We start from the raw sequence: 20,699 nt of genomic DNA, 5'->3' as shown, positions 1-20,699 counted from the left end.
AACATTAACACTTCATATTTAGCCTCAAAATGAGTATGTGGCTTTGGGTCCGTATGGGTAGAAGGATGGGCCGCAGGTTTATAGACTTATAGACTAGTAGATTAGTAGGTTGAGTGGTCATTGTTATCCATTGTATTATTATATATTTGTATAAATCATTTATTCTTTTTGTACCCTAGTACTAATATTGTCACATTTATAAAAGTCAGCATGTAAGCTACTTTTAAAATAATTTCGTTGTTTAAGGTCTAGTAATATTTCTTATGCAAAGAAATTAACATGTTAACATGTGTGGTATATGTCAATGGCTAAAGTGTTTGTGACTTATTGACATATAATGTGTTCAATTAGTATTTGGACTAAATAGGTTCATGCTAAAAATGTGTGCACATATAATTTATATTTATTTAAATGGATGCATCTAATAATTTATTTTCTAATTATAATAGACTTGAAATTTGACGGTTGTCACAATTAATCGGTATTTATACACAATATTTGAGTAACAAACTTTCCCACCTAACTAACAAAACTATTGAAATGTTACTAAACTAATCCTGAGTTTCTCAATTATTACAACTGACTCCCTAACTCTATTAACGTGTAACATTTTTTTAATTTTGTTTTAACAAAAACCGATTCCAAAAAAACAATTTAAAATTTATTATTATTTTTTTTGGTAAAAAAACATAAGAGTTGTGTGTTGAAAACGTATGGATACGGTATGGGCGTTGCCCTTATCCGTTCTAAAGGAGTTGTCACCGGATAGTTTTGATGGGCGGCGATCCAAGCAAATAGTGGCGGTTGGATACGGTACGGGCGTAACTCTAAACTCTAAAGGCTAAGCCTTTAGAAATGGTTTTTTAGTAGTTCTCAGGGTTCTGATTTATCGTGTTCTAATTAAGTAGATCTAATGTATGTGTCACTGTGTAAGTCGACGCCTTTTTAACTCCTTGTGACTAAAGGTAATATTGGATTGGCAGTAGTAATCATAATAAATAGTTGTATTTTATATACCAGTAAGATTAAGACTACTCTATTTGATATTCTTGAACTTAGTGAGAACTAGTGTTATTAGTAGTTTTTTCTAGATGAAAATGTTGCTATTAGAAATAATTATTAATCAATGATTTTAAAAACAGGACAGGTTGGACCTGTGCAGACTTCTACGGGCATTTGGTTATATGTGAAATCGCGAACACCATCTGTAAATCATGGAAAGATTGTTAGCTAGAAGCATCCCAATGCTGAAACCTCCATTTTGCTTGAGATAACCAAGCACGTTTCAGTTCTTCTCGTTTGTGAAGGCACTCCGAAGGAAATTTCTCCTTATAACTTTCCAGCATTCTAAGCACCATCGAAGGGAAAGTAATACCTCAAAATCTAACATGAGTGTTTGTATATTGGCTAAGTTAGAACGCATCATCGATGTTCACGTCCATAGTGATAGTTAAGACAGTTCTAACAACTTAATAAAATGTGGAGATGAAGTTGTAATAATTTATAATTAGCAAGATAAGTAAACACATTCAATAACTAGAAGAAGAAGAATAATTGTACTATGCATGATATATAATATATGATCCTAAACGCTTTTGATACCACGTAACATAAAAGCGCCACAACAAGTTAAGAGATGATATATTCAAGCATATTATGAATTCCAGATATAAAATGGATCTAAAACTAAGAGACAATCATGGTACCAATAGCCTCACCCAGGCCTCCCCCAACTCCCCCAGCCAAAACTTCTTTTGTATCGGAGTTTTTCATAGCATCAATAATGGCGATAAGTGCGACCACAAATACATAATCCACGTTCGGACTAATAGTTACCGTGAACTTGTCCTTTTCCACCTTTTTCGTCTCCAAAGATTGCACTGAGTTCATCTATAAGAGTAAGTAACATTAAATATCTCCATTTTGTGGATATTAATATACACAAAATAAAGTCATAAAACTTTCATTGATCAGCTATGTACATTAAAAAAAAAAATTAGCCTACTATTTAAAGAAAGAAAAGAATGAAAATTACTTGGGCTATTGATGTTGAAGAATCTCCCATATAAACAGTGCAACTTCTCTTAGACCAGTTTCCTTTGACCCGGAAATCATACTCACCCTTGCTATTACTTTTGTTTGCCATGAACACGTTTACACATATTTTTTTAGACTGCAATGCGTGCTCTTTTTTCGCGCTAAATATCGTATCTGCATCGGCTTTACTTTCACCCCTATATACATTCCATTGTTTATGTTCACTCATATTCTGGAAATATAACACAGCTATATAGTCCATTATTAATATCATTTGCAACGAAAAAATATAACTATACAAGATTTAAAAACTTAAAAACCACCTTTTCTCGTAGCTTAACGATGGGTCTGTCATCAGCGTCTAGCAACAGCCGCTGACGATGGAAGCTTGAGTCACATGGTTTAACTTTCAGAATTATTTTGTTGTTAATATCTGTGATTACAAGGCTTTCTTTTGAATATTTTTCGAATTTAGTTTCAAGTGGGTATGGCGCAATAAACTCATGCCCGATAACAGAAACCGGAGGTAAGATTAATGGAACATCTGGTTGAGCCATTGTAAAAACACAAACATACACAGATATGTGTTTTAAAATACCATCTGACTTGTAGAAAGGCTTTTAAAAGATAAGATTTTTGACTTAAATTTCTTTCTATGTCAAAGACTTTGTCAACTCAAAGTATAACACGAAACTTGGACAAAATTGTGACTTTAACTGATGCCACATGTCCATTTTTTGAAGAAATTTAGCTGTTATATATATTTGACTGATATATGATTTATTCGATGTTTCGCTACTTCCTATTAATTTCCTAATTTCCCTTGTGGTTCTTGACCATATAATCAATACACTAAATGAATAGTCTACTATATTTCTGTCAAATCGTTTGATAACTGTTGGATGGATGGTTAGACTAAAATTCCGTCTTGAATCATGGAAGTCGAAGAAATGATCGATGACTACCATGTGTGGCTTGCAAAGTCCAAGTTGACAACTAGAAGAGTCCAACTCGGACTTTGCTTCTTAGATCGAGTTGGTATCCAAGTTGAACTTTGATACTTGCAATTTGAGCGTAATAAACGCTCAAACCTGAGCCAAAATACATAAGTTATTTTCTACATACAGGGGTGATCCGAATAAGGGCCGACCCAGTAAGCCTATAAGCCGACCTAAATATAGCTTGACACCAATACAACCCGACATATTCTGGGCCAGTGCATGGGCCTTGATTTTTTGAAAATACTGTCCTTGGGCTGGTTCGGTAACATCTTCAAAACACAAAATCCTGCCAAACTTAATGTGTGCACAACGCACATGTCATATATGTAAGCACTTTCCTATTGTCCAAATCCAATCCAATAAAAGTTTCCAAAATCTGTTTTAGCTACTAATTCAAATCCAATCTAATAAATAAAACATCAAAAGTTTCAGGTGTGATTTTTTAAAGATAATGCTATATTACTCTCGATATGATTGGTGGTTCCAGCAGATTCATTCAAAAAGGTTGATGCATTGTTGGTTATTTCAGGAAAGAAAGACCAGTGTTCTCTACCAAGTTCAGCTTAACATAATTTCTTAACAAGTTCAAGACAGTAGAAGTGGCAAAACGGGTGGGTTAGGTAATGGCTTCAAACAGATCCAGCTCAAAACAGTAAACTATATTATTAGATAATTTGTAGCTTCTTTTGGATATTTTAAGAACACGATATCATTTATACTACATCACCAGTGCATCTTTAACTACTTGAAGAGGTTACATGACCGGCTTACATACACCAACATCAATTTTATAAAAACTTCAATTCTTAAACTAGTTAAGTAGAATCTTGCTCACAATTAATCTGCATTTTGCAACTTGTTTATCTAGGTCGTGTTTTCGAGAGCTGCTGCCAAGGTCCAAGTTACCGGTTACAAGAATTTGTTAAAGCCATTACTGAAGAAGTGAAGAAACTGGAACTATTCCTTATGGATCTCAATAGTTCTTGGTAAATTCCATAAGATAAAAGATAGTACTCGTATTATATGATGAATGTCACCTCATATGTCCCGTCTGCACTTATAATCATCTTCAAAGTGTGATTGAAGGCTTTTATGGTTTAAAAGTGACTAAAATGTATAGTTAAAGTTAATGATCTTCACATATATTGTGTTCTAAGTAGATTAATGTATGTGTCAGTTGATGCCTTTTCAACCCATTTTGACTAACTGTTTTTTATTTTATTTTATTTTTCCGAAAGTTGAATAATCGGTGAACAGTTAATATTGGGTTGACATTAAGTATTTTATTAAGTTTGGTAATGATCTCATTGCTGAAAAGGAAGCAACTCTTAATGCACTTAAGACAGGTTAAACATCTGAGTGAAGCGTGTTCATCCATTGACCATGTGCTTAATGAGATGCCTATCAACAATTCACTTTTGATATCGAGTTTTGTTAGTTCAATGATATAAAATCATAAACTAAGTGCTACAATAATAATCAAAATAAGTAGTTTTAGTTGATATATATACCACCGAGATTAAGGCTACTCTGTTTGACATTCTTGAACCCGGTAAGAACTAGTGTTATTAGTATGAAAATTGCACATTCGGGTTAAGACAGATCTAACAACTTGAATAAAATGTAGCCAGTTGTAATTTAACAAGATAAACAAACTAAAATAACTAAAAAAGGAATAATTATACATGATCTAGCTTTATATTAATGGACTATAATGATCTACTCTATAAATGCTTTTGATACCCGTAAAATTAAAACCGGCACAACAATTCAAAAGATGATATCTTACAGATAGAAAATGGAATTAACATGACTAAGAGGAAATTATGGCACCAAGAACATCACCCACACCTCCCACTACTTCACCAGCCACAACTTCTTTTGTATCAGAGTTTTTCATAGCATCAAGTATGACGAAAAGTGCGACCACAAATGCATAATCCACATTCGGACCAATGGTTACCATGAACTTGTCCTTTTCCATCTTTTTCTTCTCCAACGATTGCACTGCGTTCATCTACAAGAATAAGTACGTAACATTAAATATTTCCATTTCTAGCATAATACACACGATTTAAAGTAATAAAATTTTTGATAACGGAATTGAAAAAGAGTTGAAATTACTTGGGCTATTGATGTTGAAGAATCTCCCATATAGACAGTGCAACTTCTCTTAGACCAGTTTCCTTTGACCAGGAAATCACAATCACCCTTGCTATTAATTTTGTTTGCCATGTACACGTTTACGCATACTATATTAGTCTGAGTCGTGTGCTCTTTTTTTGTGCTGAATATCATATCTGAATTGGCTTTACTTTCACCTCTAAATATGTTCCATCGTTTATGTTCACTCAAATTCTGGAAATATAACATAGCCCATTTCAGTATCAAAAATAGCAACAAAAACTAGAACTACATAAGTACTTACAAAAGCAGCTAGCTAGAAACTTATAATCACCTTTTCCCGTAGCTTGACGATGGGCCTGTCATTAGCGTCTAGCAATAACCGCTGACGATGGAAGCTTGAGTCGCATGGTTTGACTTTCAGAATTATTTTGTTGTTAATGTCTGTGATTACAAGGCTTTCCTTGGAATGTTTTTCGACTTTAATTTCAAGTGGGTATGGTGCAATAAACTCATGTCCTATAACAGAAACTGGATGTAAGACTGGTGGAACATCTGGTTGAGACATTGTAACAACACACACACACACACAAATAGTTAGTTGTTTGGATGGACCATCAAATTGTTGAAAGGCTTTTAAATACAAGAACAGATTGTTGACCAAATATTCTTTCTATGTTAAAGACTTTGTCAACACGACATTACTTGGATAAAGTCCAAGATTAGCAAAGTAATTATGTGTATATAGTACAATAATAGTAAAGTTGAAGGCTTCTTGACCCTTAGATTAAAATCAAGGGTCAAAAGTTCAAAAATCGTCTTTAAATCTTTACCGTTGATTTAATTCAGTGGTCAAGATCATCAACTTTATTGATATTAACTTTAGACGATCTCAATCCTATAATACGTACCACCCTGTTTTCCTTTAATCATCATGCTACGTGATTTACCTTCCATCAGTGATGTTTTTGAGAGTAGGAAAGTGGCTTAATTAATATGATATTAAGCAAATGAATAGTTTAATTACAATCTGTCAAATCGTGATGTAGACCAAAAAATTATATATATTTCATCTTAAGCGGATAAGTTTGAACGTATGTGCAACTAATACACTAATTGATCAATAGTTTTACTTACAATATGGTCAAATCGTGATGTGTATGCTAACTAAACTTTATAATTTTATATAATTTTATTAAATATAATGGAAATTTAACTAGCAAAACCAATAAAACCGTTCACATCAATATTTAACCTCAACTTAAGTCTAATCATGTGTGAAAGGTTATAATTAGAAGGACTGTGGGTGTTAATAAAATTTGAATGTTACAGTTTGCGCATGCAAGCATGCCATAAATAATAAAATTTCGATCCTTTTTATATATTGTTCTCTATAAAATCATATAATATATTTTACCCCCAATTTCTCTTTCAAATTTAACATTTTATACAACGATATTTCATAGACCTTTTGATTCTACAAGAATTTATACATGGATCCAAGGAAAGCAAAAAGGAATTTCAATCCAATCAAACGGTCGTGGAAGGGCCTCTCCACCTCAACCCGTTTTTAGACATGTATTCGCGATTGTCTTTTATTAAAACTTTTGATAATGAACTACGTACTTTTTAGTTTTAATAATGAAGTTATATGTTTTAATATTATGTTTTACGTAGATAATTGTTTTATGTTGTTTATTATTTTTGTTTATTATAGTTATATAAATATGTATATATATATACATATAAAAAGATTAAATGGTAGGTTTGTATGATTTTATCATGACACCTTGTAAAAATTGATAAAATTTTAGGTTGATGGGTGTAAATGAATTGGCATTGGTGGATAGTATGTGTTAGTGTGGTTTGGTGTATCATGACACCCTCCACCCTTATGATCACAATAATTCAACCTTGAGAAATTGTAAGTTGCATATTGTGGTAACATCTTGTAATCGTTAGAACTCTGTTTTTAACATGTTTTTCATCATGATTTGTGTGGGAATTAAATGATTAAAGGTAGATTAGATAGATATTTCAATATGCATATGTATATAAAATGGGTGAAAGGAAGAAGTACAAAGGAGGTGGGAAGGGGTATTTATACATTATCCTAATTTCACTAATACCCCTTCCACACTTGGATAATTACAATTCGACACAACTAAAATATAAAGCTAACAATCTCCCCCTTGGTGTTGAATTGTAAATGGTGCATCGTCATCGATCTTTAAAACTTGGTGATGGAACTTTAAACATTTTGTGGATGCGAAAACTTGAGTTTCTTGTAAAATGTGGAAGCTTGGTATAAATGCGGAAGTTAGGCTTGGTGTGAAGTGCGGAAGCTTGGCTTGACTTTTAGTGTAGATTTGGTATTAAATGATTTATCACTTTAGCTCCCCCAACTTGTCATATGTACAAACACTTCTCAAAATCTTGCTCCCCCTCAATCAATGACTCTATTTAAAATATATACAATAAAAACATACTAAAAGATCCAAAAATGATTTGTCATTTAGCTCCCCCTCAAGTTGAGTATAATCTTCAAAACAACGAATTAACTTATGCATTGTGCTCCCCTCAGATGGGCAATCCATTATGCCTCCCTTCAAAAAGGATAATCAATCTTTAAACCTTTTTCTCCCCCTCAATCTGAGCATAGTCTTCAGAGCAAAGAATTAAACTTCAAAACTTTCATTGTGCTCCCCCTTAAATGAACAATATCTTCAATCATTCTATTGCTATCTCTCCCCCTCATGATGAATGTAAGAACCACGTTCATCATGTATCAGTAATAGTTAACACAAAAGGTGAATGGAAAGGTTTATTATGAAGTTTTAGTATTGAACAAAACAGATTTTGAACGGGTTGTACACTGAAATGTGTACAAGCCATTTCCACAACAACTTACTTTAAGAGAATTTTGGGAACCCATTTTAGTATGGGTCCAAAATTCTTACATACTTTCGAGAAATAATGGTAAGTTGTGTCAATTTGATCCACATAGACTAAATTCCACAATGGGGTTTCATTTAAAAATAGTTTTTGTGGAAACAATGGTGATTTGAAGGTGGGAGTTGGAGTTTGAGGTTTGGACTTTGGTGGCATATGTGAAAACCAACCATATTGATCTCTAAATCGAGCGGTTTTGGTATTAGGATCCTTAAAAAATCGACAAGTGTTGTATCGAGGGACTGTAGGAGTCTTAGGAACGTTAGGCACAGATTTCGGAAAGGTTGGTGTTGGTGCATTTCCGGGTGACAACATCATTATAGAAGTTTGTCTTGAGTCTATTAAATATGTACTTGTAATAAACGTTAAGTTTTAGCGTATAATAAAGTCAACCTCAAACTTTGACCAGTCAACCTCGACCTTTGACCAGTCAAACTAGACCATTGACCAGGTCAACCTCGACCATTGACCAAGTCGAGCTCCAAGTCGAGTTTGGGCTTGGGTCTGTGAAGTTCGAGGTCCGTTTAAGTCCATTATGTTTAGTATAAATAGAGATTAACCTTATGTTTAAGGTTAATCTTCAATCTTCTAGCTTTTTGTTTTCTTTCATATTTTCACACTTCGAACCTGGTGTGTCACTTGTAATTGCATTTACTGAAGTAATATACGGTTCAAGTTTATCTTCATATTCGTGTTCGTATTGATATATTGTGTTGATTGCTTTTATATAAGATTTTCCGCACTTATACATTATATACTTAATCTTGTTAGATCCAGTGGCAGAGGGACTTACAAGTGGTATCAGAGCCAACGGAGTTATTCTTTTGGTTCGGGATTAAGGTATCAACAACAATAAAGGTGGTTCAATTCAATTCTTCAAAGTTTTTTGGTGAAAACAAGCTTGATACGTCCTTTCGCTCAAGAACAAGCCAAACTCGACCTCGAACACGCTCCAAGGTCGAGCTTGACCTCACTCCAAGCTCGACCTCTCTCCAAGCTCAACCTCGACCTAACCCTAGCTCGTCCAAACACTAGCTAGACCTCCCAAGCTCGACCTAGACCTCCCAAGCTCGACCTCGACCTTGTAGAGCTCGACCTAGACCGTTTTTCTAGCTCGAGCTCGAACACCCTCCTAGCTCGAGCTCGACCTCCTAGCTCGACCACCATTCTCCTAGCTTGACCACGCTCCTTCCAGCAAGCTCGACCACACCCAAACTCGACCTCAAGCTCGACCAATACTAGTAAAACTTGACCTAATTTTGTTTTGACCATAACTTTCAAACCGTAACTCCGTTTTTGACGATTCAAGCGGCCACGAATTTGTAAATGAGTCTACTTTCCAATGGTTATGGGAACATCACTTGACCTTGACCAAGTCGAGCTCGACCTCAAGCTCGACCTTGACCTCTTACTAGCTCGACCAACCTTCTGGTATTTTGTGTTCAAAGAACTGGTAATCTTGATTTAGTTTTGGCCTAAGCTTATTGGAATATTGAACTTGTAAACTCTTTGAGTTTTGGTTTAATTTCTGTAATAAAGCATTAGACTTGAAAACTAGATCAACTTTAGGTTCTAAATTTAGACAACTCGAATCAATGGTGGCAAGAGTTCTATCCTTTATAGAAGATTTTGAGAAATCTTATAAGGAATTCAAGACCAGGCCAAAAAGGTTGTTTTGGAAAGGAGCTACTTGGTTATCTCTTGATTGTATATGTGAACAATTGTGTCATGATGTTGTTTTGGCAAGGAGCTACATGGTTATCTCTTGATTGTATATGTGAACAATTGTGTCATGATGTTATTTCGGCAATGAGCTACTGTGTTATCTATGGATTGCATATGTGAACAACCGTGGGATGAAGATGACATTGGGAGATGTGTTGAAACCAAAAACAAACATATAGGCTGTTTTAAGAATTTTGTAGAGAAAAAAGGGGGATAAAAATTTAAAGCTTCCATGTTTTCTATGCAAAATTCTTGGATGTTCGTAGCAATAAAGATCATGGTGTTTCGACAGGGTTTAGTCATGGTATCTTTTTGGTTTTGAATCTGTGCGACATGTGTTCGACCTAGTTTTTGGATCAAAAGCGCATGATTTAAGATTAGGTGATTCAAATGAATCAGATGAAGATTGAAGACCGTGATTGAAAATCCGAGTAAACTGTTCATGATTTTTGCTTAACATGTGTTTGGGATTTTGTTGAAAAGCCTTTGTGATAAAGTTAATCATTTGTAGCCGAGTAATTGAAAATCAAACCTTTATTTAATGCCAATGATGTAGAGATGATTAATCCGGTGACTAGTGAAGAGGTTGCAGATTAAGTGGTTCTCTATGTATTTTGGAGATGCTTACCTTGAGGGGGAGAGTTGATATGAAAGACTTCAGGTGATTGGTGGATTCATGAAGATAAAACAAAGTCAGACATTATTGGTTGAAGACAGATCTTGTGAGTGCTGCATATCTGAAATTCAAGTTACAGAATTTCTTATCGTTGTGAGAGCTGATTAAATTCGATGCTGATTGTTGGAGATTCAACTTCTTTATCATATGTCGGTTAAGCTTGAAGATCAAAATAGATTGAGCGATGTTATTTTGCATAATGTCTGGAGTAATGATATCCGAGTTGCATGAGGAGGCAATGATGTCTGTATTACTTTGAAGTGATGATGTTTGACATGATAATATTGCTTGGAGCTTAATTTGGATGTTATTGTTCAGGGGGAGAATTACCATCTGAGTATTGGATTTGTTAATTGTGTTAAGTCTGGGATTCGCTGAAGGAGACTTGAAAATTGACATGTGTCGTCAGCAAGTCTCCTAACAAGTTGTCAGCAGATGAAGAGACGTCTTCAGCGGGATGCATGCTGACCTAAGGTTGTCTTGGCGGGAAATATTCAAACTACGTAAAGACAAAAAGGTCACATGGTGGTTAACTAACTGTAATTTGCCCAGATTGGTAAATGTACATGTTGGGACCAAAACAAGAGTTCTCTCTCTCTTACCCGTTTTGGTATAGAAGACAATAGGCACATGATTCAAGTACCATGAGCCAATTGGAAGTCGACAACCACCATCAAGTCACAATCAAAGCAGGCTGTGTTGATTCAAGTCTTCCCCTATATAAAGCAACACAGCCACATTGTGTCGAGTGCGTCTGGCCGTCTAAAAGTGTGTATCACTTGTAATTGCTTAAGTTTTTCTTATCTGTCTAGACTTAGCAATTATCTTTGTTCTTTTGTATTCGTGTAAGTCAAGTGTAAGATCAACCATGTATTCATCGTTTAATCAATGATACATATGATTATCCTTGCATTGATGTATTACAATTGAACTGAACATTGTTCTTGTTATTTACTTACCTTCTTGATTACTTTCTTTCTCGTATACTAAATTAAACATTAGTTGTGCATTCGTGGACCATCAAGTGGTATCAGAGCCACCGTTCCTAATTCATTGGAACAAGATCTGTTTGCCCTCTTTTGTTTACATTTAAACAAAAAAAAAACAAACAAAAAAAAAAAAAAATTTTTTTGTTCTCTCTTAAATTACTTTTTAACAAGAACTATGTCTTCTGTTCCCAGCCTTGTGAACACACGTGACTTTGGTTACGTGTCAACACCTCCTAAATTCGAGCCCAAAGATTTTGGGTCTTGGAAGGAGAGAATGCTTCTTCACATTGCTGGTGTGGAGCCCTATTTAATGACCATATTAAATGAGGGTCCATATGTGCCGATGTACGTCCAAAGGACTCCAGGAGCTACACCTGAAGCTCCTGAAATTGTCACTGACCTGGTTAAACCAGAGGTTCAATGGACTGATGAAGAAAGAAAGCTGGTAAATCTTGATGCCAGACTTAAAAACATGATTATAGTAACTCTTCCTACTGAAATCATGAAACTGGTCATCAAGTATCCCTCCTCAAAGAAAGTTTGGGATAGACTGGTCAGCACCTATGAAGGCTCTGTTGACCTCATTAAAATCAAGAAAATTGATTTAAAAAGAGCTTATGAAAATTTCTTCTCTCTTCCCGATGAAAGTCTTGAGAGCACCTACACTCGCTTTAAAGGGTTGCTCAATGATATGACAAATGTTGGCATTACCCATGATAACTTTGAGGTATGTCACAAATTCATTGATTCTCTTCCTCTTAAGTGGCAAAACTTAAGACAAACTCTTCGTACAACGAAGAAAATCCAAGACTTTGATCTTGAAGAACTTTTTGGTACTCTTCAATTTGAAGAAAGAGCATTGGCTCAAAATATTCGAGCTTCTGCTGATGCCAAAAGGCATGCTGGCTCTTCCTCTTCTACAGTCAGTATTCCTTCTCATCCTATTTCTGACCCTGTTGCTCTCGTCTCTACTGAACCCATCGATCTCTATGATGGTGCCAGTACCTCTAATCTTCCAGCATCAATTCAGACTCTCATTAGTGAGCTGGATGATGAAGAAAAACAAGAAATGTTTAATGACTTCATGGGCTTTGCCCTGGTTGCTGGAAGAAAATACTCTAAAAGGTGGAATAATCGAAAAATGATTACTCCCCTCAAAACTCCTGTTGATAAATCACAGGAAGAATGTTGGAGGTGTGGCAGGAAAGGTCACTATCAGAAGGAGTGTAGAGTCTCCCTGCCCAATTCTGCTACCTCCAAAACTAATCCTCCCAAATCTGCTGATGATTATAGGAACAAATATTATCAGCTGAAGGCCAAGGTTGCTGAAACAGAGGATAAAGTCCCAGCAAAAGGACTGATTGCTGAGGAACATGATTGGGCTGATTCAGATGATTCTGATGACGACGATTATGTTGATGCTATGTGCCTTATGGCACTTGCTGACAGTGATGCTCTGACCAAGGATCAAGTCTCCTCAAGTCAGTGGGTGAACGTCACTGTTAAAAAGGTACACTCTCTTCTCTCCTCTTCAAATCAAGACAAGACCAAAATCATCGAGTCTTTGTCTTGTGATCTTCAGTTCGTAGAAAGTCTACGTGCTGAACTTCAATCGAAACTTAACTCTGCTGGAGCAGAGTTGAGTGAAAAATCTGAAAAACTTATGAAGTTGAAAAATGTTCATGTTGAACTTCAATCTCATGAGTTGATGACTCAAAAACTTCAACTTAAGAATGAATCTCTCAAGGCTGAAGTTTCAAATCTAAAGAAAATTGTGACCTCCTGGTCAAAGGCTTCAAAATTTCATCATCAATGCTTGAGCGAACAAGTTCCTGCTCAAGTACAAGCAGTTATTGGTGGCAATTTTGATGCTGCTGCCTCCATTGCTGACTCCTTTAAAAATGATGTAAAACCTGAAGTATCCCTTCCTCCACCTTGTTCGACTTCCAACTCACTGGATGAAATGAAGAAGTATTTTGTCAAAGGACAAAATGACTATCACTCTGAGATAGACACCAATACTTCAGCATCCTCTTGTGATCCCTCTTCTATAAATGCTAAACGTACCAATACTTCTACCAGTACATCTCACATGTTCTCCCATCTCCCTATTGTTGGCATGCTGCCACATGAAGGGAGAGTGCAAAATTCTCCTCCAATAACCTTCAAAGGAGATATCTCAAGTGATGGGTATGTACCTATTACTCCTCAGCCTCTAATTTTAAAAGGTGCTGAGCCTTTTAAAAGAAGCACCATTGCTGCTCCATATGACTATGGGATCCCTCAGCAGGACCATCATGTCAGTCATCAAAATTCTGGTGCTAAATCTCAACTTGAACCTTCTCGTACTAAGTTAGATCAAGTAAATAGAAGGGTCTGGTTCGCTGATGAAAGACACCAGCGGGTACCTCCCACAAAGGGGGTACATGCTGATGTATCTCATTCCTTACCCTCAAAAGCAAATCTAAGGCATGTAACTCCAAAAAGGGGAAAACAACCTTCTCTGAATAGATCGGACACTCCTCAGCGAGGACACTTCCCTCATCAGCAGGTAAGACCTATAACACCTCAGCGAGGATATTTGCCTCATCAACAAACAAGATCTATTACTCCTCAAAGAGGACATGTGCTCTCTCAGCACTGTCAATTCTCTATTTCCAACGAGTATCTACCTCATAGGCAAATGAGGTCGATCACTCCTAAGCGTCAAGTCAGATCCTCTACTCTTATTCGTGAGAATCTGCCTCAGCAGGGTTCCTCCTCTTCTCACCCTGCTAGGAAGCAAGCATGGACCACGATTAGAGGACATTTGCCTTCTCAAAATCAAAATTGTGACTCCATACTTGGTCCTGTTCCTCAAATGCCTCCTCCTAAGCTTAGACAAAGAAACAAGTCCAAGTCTAAGCAAAAGAGCAAGGCTTCCTCTTCCTCTTCTCCTCAAATAAATGAACTCACTCAGCGAGTGAATGATCTTTCATCTCAACTGAGGGATTTTCTCATTCAAAGTCATGGCAATTCCTCTGACAATAAATGTTATCTCTGTAACAGTAGAGGACATGTTGCTTCTGAATGTGTTCTATTCTGTCCTAAAGATGCTCCAGCAGCTGTATATGAACCTAAAATCCCTTCAGCTGCTGAAACATCTTCCTCTTCTAATAGGATCAGTGAAAACCTCTCTACTGAACCTGTTATCAGTGACTCTTCCTCTCACACTACAAGTATTGCTGACTACATTGCTGCTCAGCGCATTGAAATTCCCCATTCTCAAAGGGTTGTTTCTAATGCATGGGGGCAACCCTCAATGCTGATTGAATTCAGTGCTCCTGAAGTGGTGAGCAGCTTTGCTTACGTTCATAGCAATGAAACCAGCATCTTGCCCTCAAATGAGGAAAATCCTATCCCTGTCTCAGTAGGAAATCACCTCACTCTGGTGGATGCTCTCTCTATAGAGCCTACTTCCTCTTCTGAATTTACTTCAGAAAATCCTGCTGACATAGGTTTGGATGAATAAAGATCCTTATCCTTTTCTCATCCATGCAGCGCTCGCTAGGTAAAGGAGTGTGGTATTTGGACAGCGGATGTTCGAAACACATGACAGGCTCAAAATCCCTGCTGGACAACTATATTGAGGCACCAGGTCCTACAGTGGTTTTTGGTGATAACTCCACTGGTCAGACTGAAGGATATGGTCTTCTCTCAAATGGCCTCATAAAATTCTCAAAAGTTGCTTATGTAATGGATTAAAGCATAATCTCATTAGCATAAGTCAACTATGTGATGCTGACTACAAAGTAATTCTTGATAAGCATCAAGGCACTATAGTAAATATCAACAAGGAAGTTGTCTTGGTTGCTCCAAGAAAAAGAGATGTATATCTTGTAGACTTCACTCCTATCAAAACTGATAGTGAGACTTGTTTCTTTGCTAAGTCTGCATCTGAGTTAAATGGTTATGGCACAAGCGAATGTCGCATGTGAACTTCAAAACCATAAACTCACTGGCCAAAAAGAACCTTGTTCGTGGCCTTCCTCCTCTCTCCTTTGAAAAAGATAGACTATGTGGTGCTTGTGAAAAAGGCAAATGCCATAGGGCTACCTTTAAATCTAAACAAGCTAACTCTGTTAAGGGTTGCTTTCACCTTCTTCACATGGACCTTTTTGGTCCAGTGAATGTCCAAAGTCTAAAGGGTAGCAAATACACTTTAGTAATTGTGGATGAATATTCACGATATACCTGGACAGTTTTCCTAAATTCTAAGAGTGATGCTGCTGATGAGATCATCAAATTCATTAAGAAAATGGAAAATCTCAACAGCATAAGGGTCAAAGAACTCAGAAGTGATCATGGCACTGAGTTTAGAAACCACGCTCTTGAAACATTTTGTGCTGATCAGGGATCGCACAAAATTTCTCTTCCACTAGAACTCCTGAGTAAAATGGTGTTGCTGAAAGAAGAAATAGAACTCTTATAGAGGCAGCACGCACTATGCTCAGTGAGTCCTCTCTTCCAAATAGATTTTGGGCTGAAGCAGTTAACACTGCATGTCACACCCAAAATAGATGCCTCATTGTCAAAAGACATGACAAAACTGCATATGAAGTTTTGAGAGGAAAGAAACCTCAAATCAAATACTTTCATGTGTTTGGATGTCCTGTCTTTATACTCAATAATAAGGATCATTTAGGGAAATTTGATCCTAAAGCTGATGATGGTTACTTTGTTGGATACTCTTCAATTAGCAAAGCTTTTAGGGTATTCAATACTCGTCTTCAAAAAGTGGATGAATCAATTCATGTCACGTTTGATGAAAGCTCATCTGCTCTTAAAGATATCCAGCCATCATCCACTGAAGAGATCTTCAATGAGTTCAACCCTCTGGAGAATATCGACACTCTTATTGATGCCCCTTGCTCGCCTCATCGTGAACAGCAGTTCACTGAGTGTTCAGCAGATCCTGAACTAGAGCAAGTTGCTGCTCATATCTATACAATTGAGCCAGTTGAGCCTATCTTAAGGTCAATTCATGCAGCATCAGCCAAACCTAGATCACTGGCTGATGATGTGCAAATAGATGACTCTACTGAAGTGTTTCATGATGCTTCAGACATGGTGTCTGCTGAGGACCCCATAACTGAAACCTTAAATCAGTCAAATTGCTCCACTGATCAAGCCTCTCTTGCTCCATCTATTACCATTGATCTCTCCTCTTATCCTTCTGCTGATCCCATGCAAATCATCTTCGCTGCCCCTCAAGGTTCATCAAGTATTCCTTCACTTAATGGACTTCTAGTCACCTGCTCACCAGATTATTGGTGATCCTCAGCAGGGAGTTGTGACTAGATCAGCGACAAGAAACACATGTCGTTATGTTAATTTCTTGTCAATGATCACTCCTAAGAATATTGGAGAAGCCATGGTAGACCCATCTTGGGTCGCTGCCATGCAAGAAGAACTAACTCAATTCCAAAGACAGCATGTTTGGTTCTTAGTTCCTCTTCCTCCTGGCAAAGAACCCATTGGTACTAAGTGGGTTTATAGGAATAAAATGGATGAAGATGGTATTGTCATTCGCAACAAGGCTAGGTTAGTAGCTCAAGGGTACCTTCAAGAAGAAGGAGTCGACTATGACGAAACCTTTGCACCAGTGGCTAGACTTGAAGCTATACGCTTATTCCTGGCACATGCTGCTTATCGAAACTTCACAGTATATCAAATGGATGTCAAGAGTGCCTTCCTAAATGGAAAACTCGAAGAAGAAGTTTATGTGGAGCAGCCACCTGGTTTTGAAGATCTAACCAAGCCAAACCATGTCTATCGTCTTTACAAAGCATTGTATGGTCTTAAACAAGCTCCCAGAGCTTGGTATGACACTCTCTCCGAATTTCTTCTCTCTCATGAGTTTCAGCGAGGATCTATAGACTCCACCCTTTTTATCTATAGAAAGGGTGTTCATGTTCTCTATGTACAGATATATGTCGATGACAATATTTGGATCCTCCAATAAGAAACTTTGCAACAAATTTAGCTCACTAATGTCCTCTCATTTTGAAATGAGTATGATGGGTGAGCTAACCTTCTTCCTTGGTTTACAAATTCACCAGCTCACTGATGGCATCTTCATAAACCAAGAGAAATATATCAGAGACATGCTGGCCAAATTTGATATGTCAATATCACTACTAAGTCAACTCCCATGTCTCCTCCTAACAATCTTCATGCTGACCCTGATGGTAAGCATGTGAATCCCACATTCTATCGTGGAATGATTGGCTCTCTAATGTATCTCACAGCGAGTCGTCCCGACATTATGTTTGCTACTTGCTTGTGTGCAAGATATCAAGCATCCCCAAGGGAGTCCATCTTCTCGCTGTCAAACGTATTTTCAAATATCTCAAAGGAACCTCCTCTTAGGTCTCTGGTATCCCAAGGAGTCTTCTTTTGACCTAGTTGCATACTCTGACTCTGACTATGCTGGTTGCATGTTAGGTAGGAAAAGTACCAGTGGAGGATGTCAACTATTGGGGGGAAGGCTGACTAGTTGGTCTAGTAAGAAACAGCATACAGTTTCCATCTCCACTGCTGAAGCAGAGTATGTGTCTGCAGCAAGTTGTTGTGCACAAGTCCTCTGGATGAAAAACCAACTTGCTGACTATGACCTAAATTTTTCTAAAATCCCCATTATGTGTGATAACACAAGTGCTATTGCTATCACACATAATCCTGTTCAGCATTCCAAAACTAAACACATTGACATTAGGTATCACTTCATTCGTGATCATGTCATTAAAGGGATGTTGAAATTTACTTCATCCCCACTGATGATCAACTTGCTGAATCTTCACTAAACCTCTAGATGAAAAGAGATTCAAGGATCTAGTCAGCAGGTTGGGTATGTTAAATGGTGATTTTACAAATTCAACATGATCACTCATGTTTTGCTGCCCATATTCCTCTTATGAAAATGAGCAGCGACTTCTTAAGTCAAATTATCAGCGAGCTCTTCATTCTACTCGCTGATCCCTGTTGCTTTGGGAAAAAGCAAAATAAAGGCAATGGAAAGCCAAAGTTTCCATCTAGTCCAGCAGCAAACGGCTGCTGGTAAAGACGTCTAAAATCCGTTGATCCCTGATGCTTTGGGAAAAAGCATAACAAAAGTAATAGGGTGCTGAAAGTCCCTATCTAGTCCAGCAGCAAACGGCTGCTGGTAAAGACTCTAAATCCGTTAATCCCTGATGCTTTGGGAAAAAGCATAACAAAAGTAATAGGGTGCTGAAAGTCCCTATCTAGTCCAGCAGCAAACGGCTGCTGGTAAAGACGTCTAAAATCCGTTGATGGCTGACATTTGCCAAAAATTGTTTAATGCTCTTCAGCGTCTACCTTTTTCTTGCAAAGGTGCTGATTAAAACTTGGTAACCAATTTTTTTTACAACCCTTCAGTGGATACCTCTAGATGTCTGAGTGTATTCCACTACGTATTTTTGTCAATATATTATATAAAACCCAATCGGTTACCTCGATTTACTCCCAAATGGGCTACTTGTACACTGTGTACGCCGTATGTACTCGAGTATGGTTGAAATCGTGGTTCATCTGGTCACATCATACATCTCATACGTATATAGGTACAGTGTCCTTTTATTTCAAAATAATATTTTTTGTTGCCACGTATGAAAGAGAGTACACACGATAACTCACTTTTTGCAGTCATGGGACCCATATCCATGTCATATATATGCAAATCTCTTCCACTTCACCCTCTCTCACGTTCATTTCTTCCTACTAATCTTTCGTATTTTCCTAAACTCTTCATATTCTCTCAAATCTTTTTTCCTTACAACATTCATTCTTCTAATCTTTCTTTCATCACTTTCATCGAAATGACTTCTTCATCTGCACAACAAAACATTTCTTTTCTCAACTCCAAGGTATATGATAATGAAGGCATAAATCCTTCTAATCAAGTATCCTTCCAAGCATCAAAACTGGTCATCAAGGCCAACAACTATCTGGGATCTGTGGAGATCCCATCAAAAATAAAAGGGTACTTCTCCATGTTGGATTTCATCATGGGATGCCCAGCCAGAAAGGCCATTACTCTGACCCAAAGGAAATGTGTGTCCACCTTCTTAGAGAGTTTTGGTGGACATGTGATTACAAGGTTGCCAGTAGCACCATCACTGGTATGTACTGAAAGGAGAACATACTATCTCCATCGCTGTAGAATCGTTGAGAGATGCTCTTCGTCTTCCCAAACAATCGGAAGAGCTATATGTGGAGTTGGTCCCCGTTGGAGTATGGAAGGAATGGTTGTTAACCATTGGGTATGGGACCAACACTGAACTTGCACAGCCTGTGCACAGCAACCCACAGAAGAAATATCTGCCTGGTGTTTGGAGGCTGCTGTTCACCCATGTAATTCAGTGTCTGGGTGGCAACAGTGGCTCTTTTGATCAGGCCACTGCTGCACAAATGCAGATGATTTACGCGCTGGCAAATGGTCGCAACATTGACTTTGCCAGCGTAATTTTGAAGATTTAAAAGGGAAGGTCACCATCAAGAACAGATCAAACTCTGTCCCTTTCACTCGCTTTCTCTCACTGATTTTCAAAAGGGAGCTGAAGGAAAAGTATCTCCCTGAAGGGGCACAATTCATTCTCTCTCCAAGGGTTGCAAGCTCTGTGTACAAGATTCCTGCTTGTGATCCTGAACAATTTGATTCCAAGTACGCTATGCTCTCCCCTGAAATAAAACAGGTACTTATTCAGTATACCCTGATGTATATAGACCCAACCCTGCTGGAGCTGGTATGCTGATAATCCCCCAGCAACCTCCAAAGCTCCCAAGAAAAACCAAAAAATTTCTTCTTCTTCCACTTCACCTCCTGCTGATGTCCCAAAACAGCAGCAGCGAGTATCAAAGGGCAAACTACTAAGGTTAAGAAGTCCTCACTGCCCAAGGACAATAGAGCCCACCACCCATCAGCCAGCCTCAAAAAAGGCTGCTGACGAGAAAAAAGGTAACCGCAAGCAGCCACCTCAAACTTCTGTAGGCGAGGTTGGTGAAGATCAAGGGCCACCCCAGCCCATTAGAGTTGAGTCAACCGATTAATCATTCCCTCTTCTTCTCTACCCTCTGAGTCGTTGTCAGCAGCCATACACAGGTGATGCTAGAGACAACAAATCTACGGCCGATGAT

At 37.6% G+C, this 20,699-nt stretch overlaps 2 protein-coding genes and 1 long non-coding RNA gene across 3 annotated transcripts; 1 reads left to right on the top strand and 2 right to left on the bottom strand.

Annotated features, from left to right (window-relative positions):
• Window positions 1–1,533: 1,533 nt before the first annotated feature.
• On the bottom strand, window positions 1,534–2,639 carry LOC122594127 (protein LURP-one-related 10-like). The gene is made up of 3 exons (XM_043766603.1): window positions 2,361–2,639; window positions 2,036–2,269; window positions 1,534–1,890 (listed from the first exon to the last, which is right to left on the bottom strand). Exons 1-3 carry the CDS (start codon window positions 2,592–2,594, stop codon window positions 1,687–1,689), a joined length of 672 nt encoding a protein of 223 aa, XP_043622538.1. The 5' UTR covers window positions 2,595–2,639; the 3' UTR covers window positions 1,534–1,686.
• A 475-nt stretch (window positions 2,640–3,114) lies between these two features.
• Window positions 3,115–4,235, top strand: LOC122594683. The gene is made up of 3 exons (XR_006323065.1): window positions 3,115–3,364; window positions 3,568–3,658; window positions 3,907–4,235. It is a non-coding gene; the product is annotated as an uncharacterized LOC122594683 (long non-coding RNA).
• A 464-nt stretch (window positions 4,236–4,699) lies between these two features.
• On the bottom strand, window positions 4,700–5,754 carry LOC122594446 (protein LURP-one-related 10-like). The gene is made up of 3 exons (XM_043766897.1): window positions 5,497–5,754; window positions 5,163–5,396; window positions 4,700–5,055 (listed from the first exon to the last, which is right to left on the bottom strand). Exons 1-3 carry the CDS (start codon window positions 5,728–5,730, stop codon window positions 4,852–4,854), a joined length of 672 nt encoding a protein of 223 aa, XP_043622832.1. The 5' UTR covers window positions 5,731–5,754; the 3' UTR covers window positions 4,700–4,851.
• Between the last annotated feature and the right edge of the window lie 14,945 nt (window positions 5,755–20,699).

The sequence above is a fragment of the Erigeron canadensis genome, chromosome 3 (assembly GCF_010389155.1).
Source record: "Erigeron canadensis isolate Cc75 chromosome 3, C_canadensis_v1, whole genome shotgun sequence".
Lineage (NCBI taxonomy): Eukaryota > Viridiplantae > Streptophyta > Magnoliopsida > Asterales > Asteraceae > Erigeron > Erigeron canadensis.
The sequence above is the reverse complement of the archived record's forward strand: the minus strand, read 5'-3'. Positions and strand labels throughout refer to the sequence as shown.

What these genes read in the sequence shown, in the direction of transcription:
- LOC122594127 (XM_043766603.1), bottom strand. Translation starts at nt 2,594, where the DNA reads ATGGCTCAACCAGATGTTCCATTAATCTTACCTCCGGTTTCTGTTATC. An exon ending in TCGTTAAGCTACGAGAAAAG is followed by an intron (nt 2,270 to 2,360) that starts GTGGTTTTTAAG and finishes TTATATTTCCAG; the next exon opens with AATATGAGTGAACATAAACA. An exon ending in CTTCAACATCAATAGCCCAA is followed by an intron (nt 1,891 to 2,035) that starts GTAATTTTCATT and finishes TTACTCTTATAG; the next exon opens with ATGAACTCAGTGCAATCTTT.
- LOC122594446 (XM_043766897.1), bottom strand. Translation starts at nt 5,730, where the DNA reads ATGTCTCAACCAGATGTTCCACCAGTCTTACATCCAGTTTCTGTTATA. An exon ending in TCGTCAAGCTACGGGAAAAG is followed by an intron (nt 5,397 to 5,496) that starts GTGATTATAAGT and finishes TTATATTTCCAG; the next exon opens with AATTTGAGTGAACATAAACG. An exon ending in CTTCAACATCAATAGCCCAA is followed by an intron (nt 5,056 to 5,162) that starts GTAATTTCAACT and finishes TTATTCTTGTAG; the next exon opens with ATGAACGCAGTGCAATCGTT.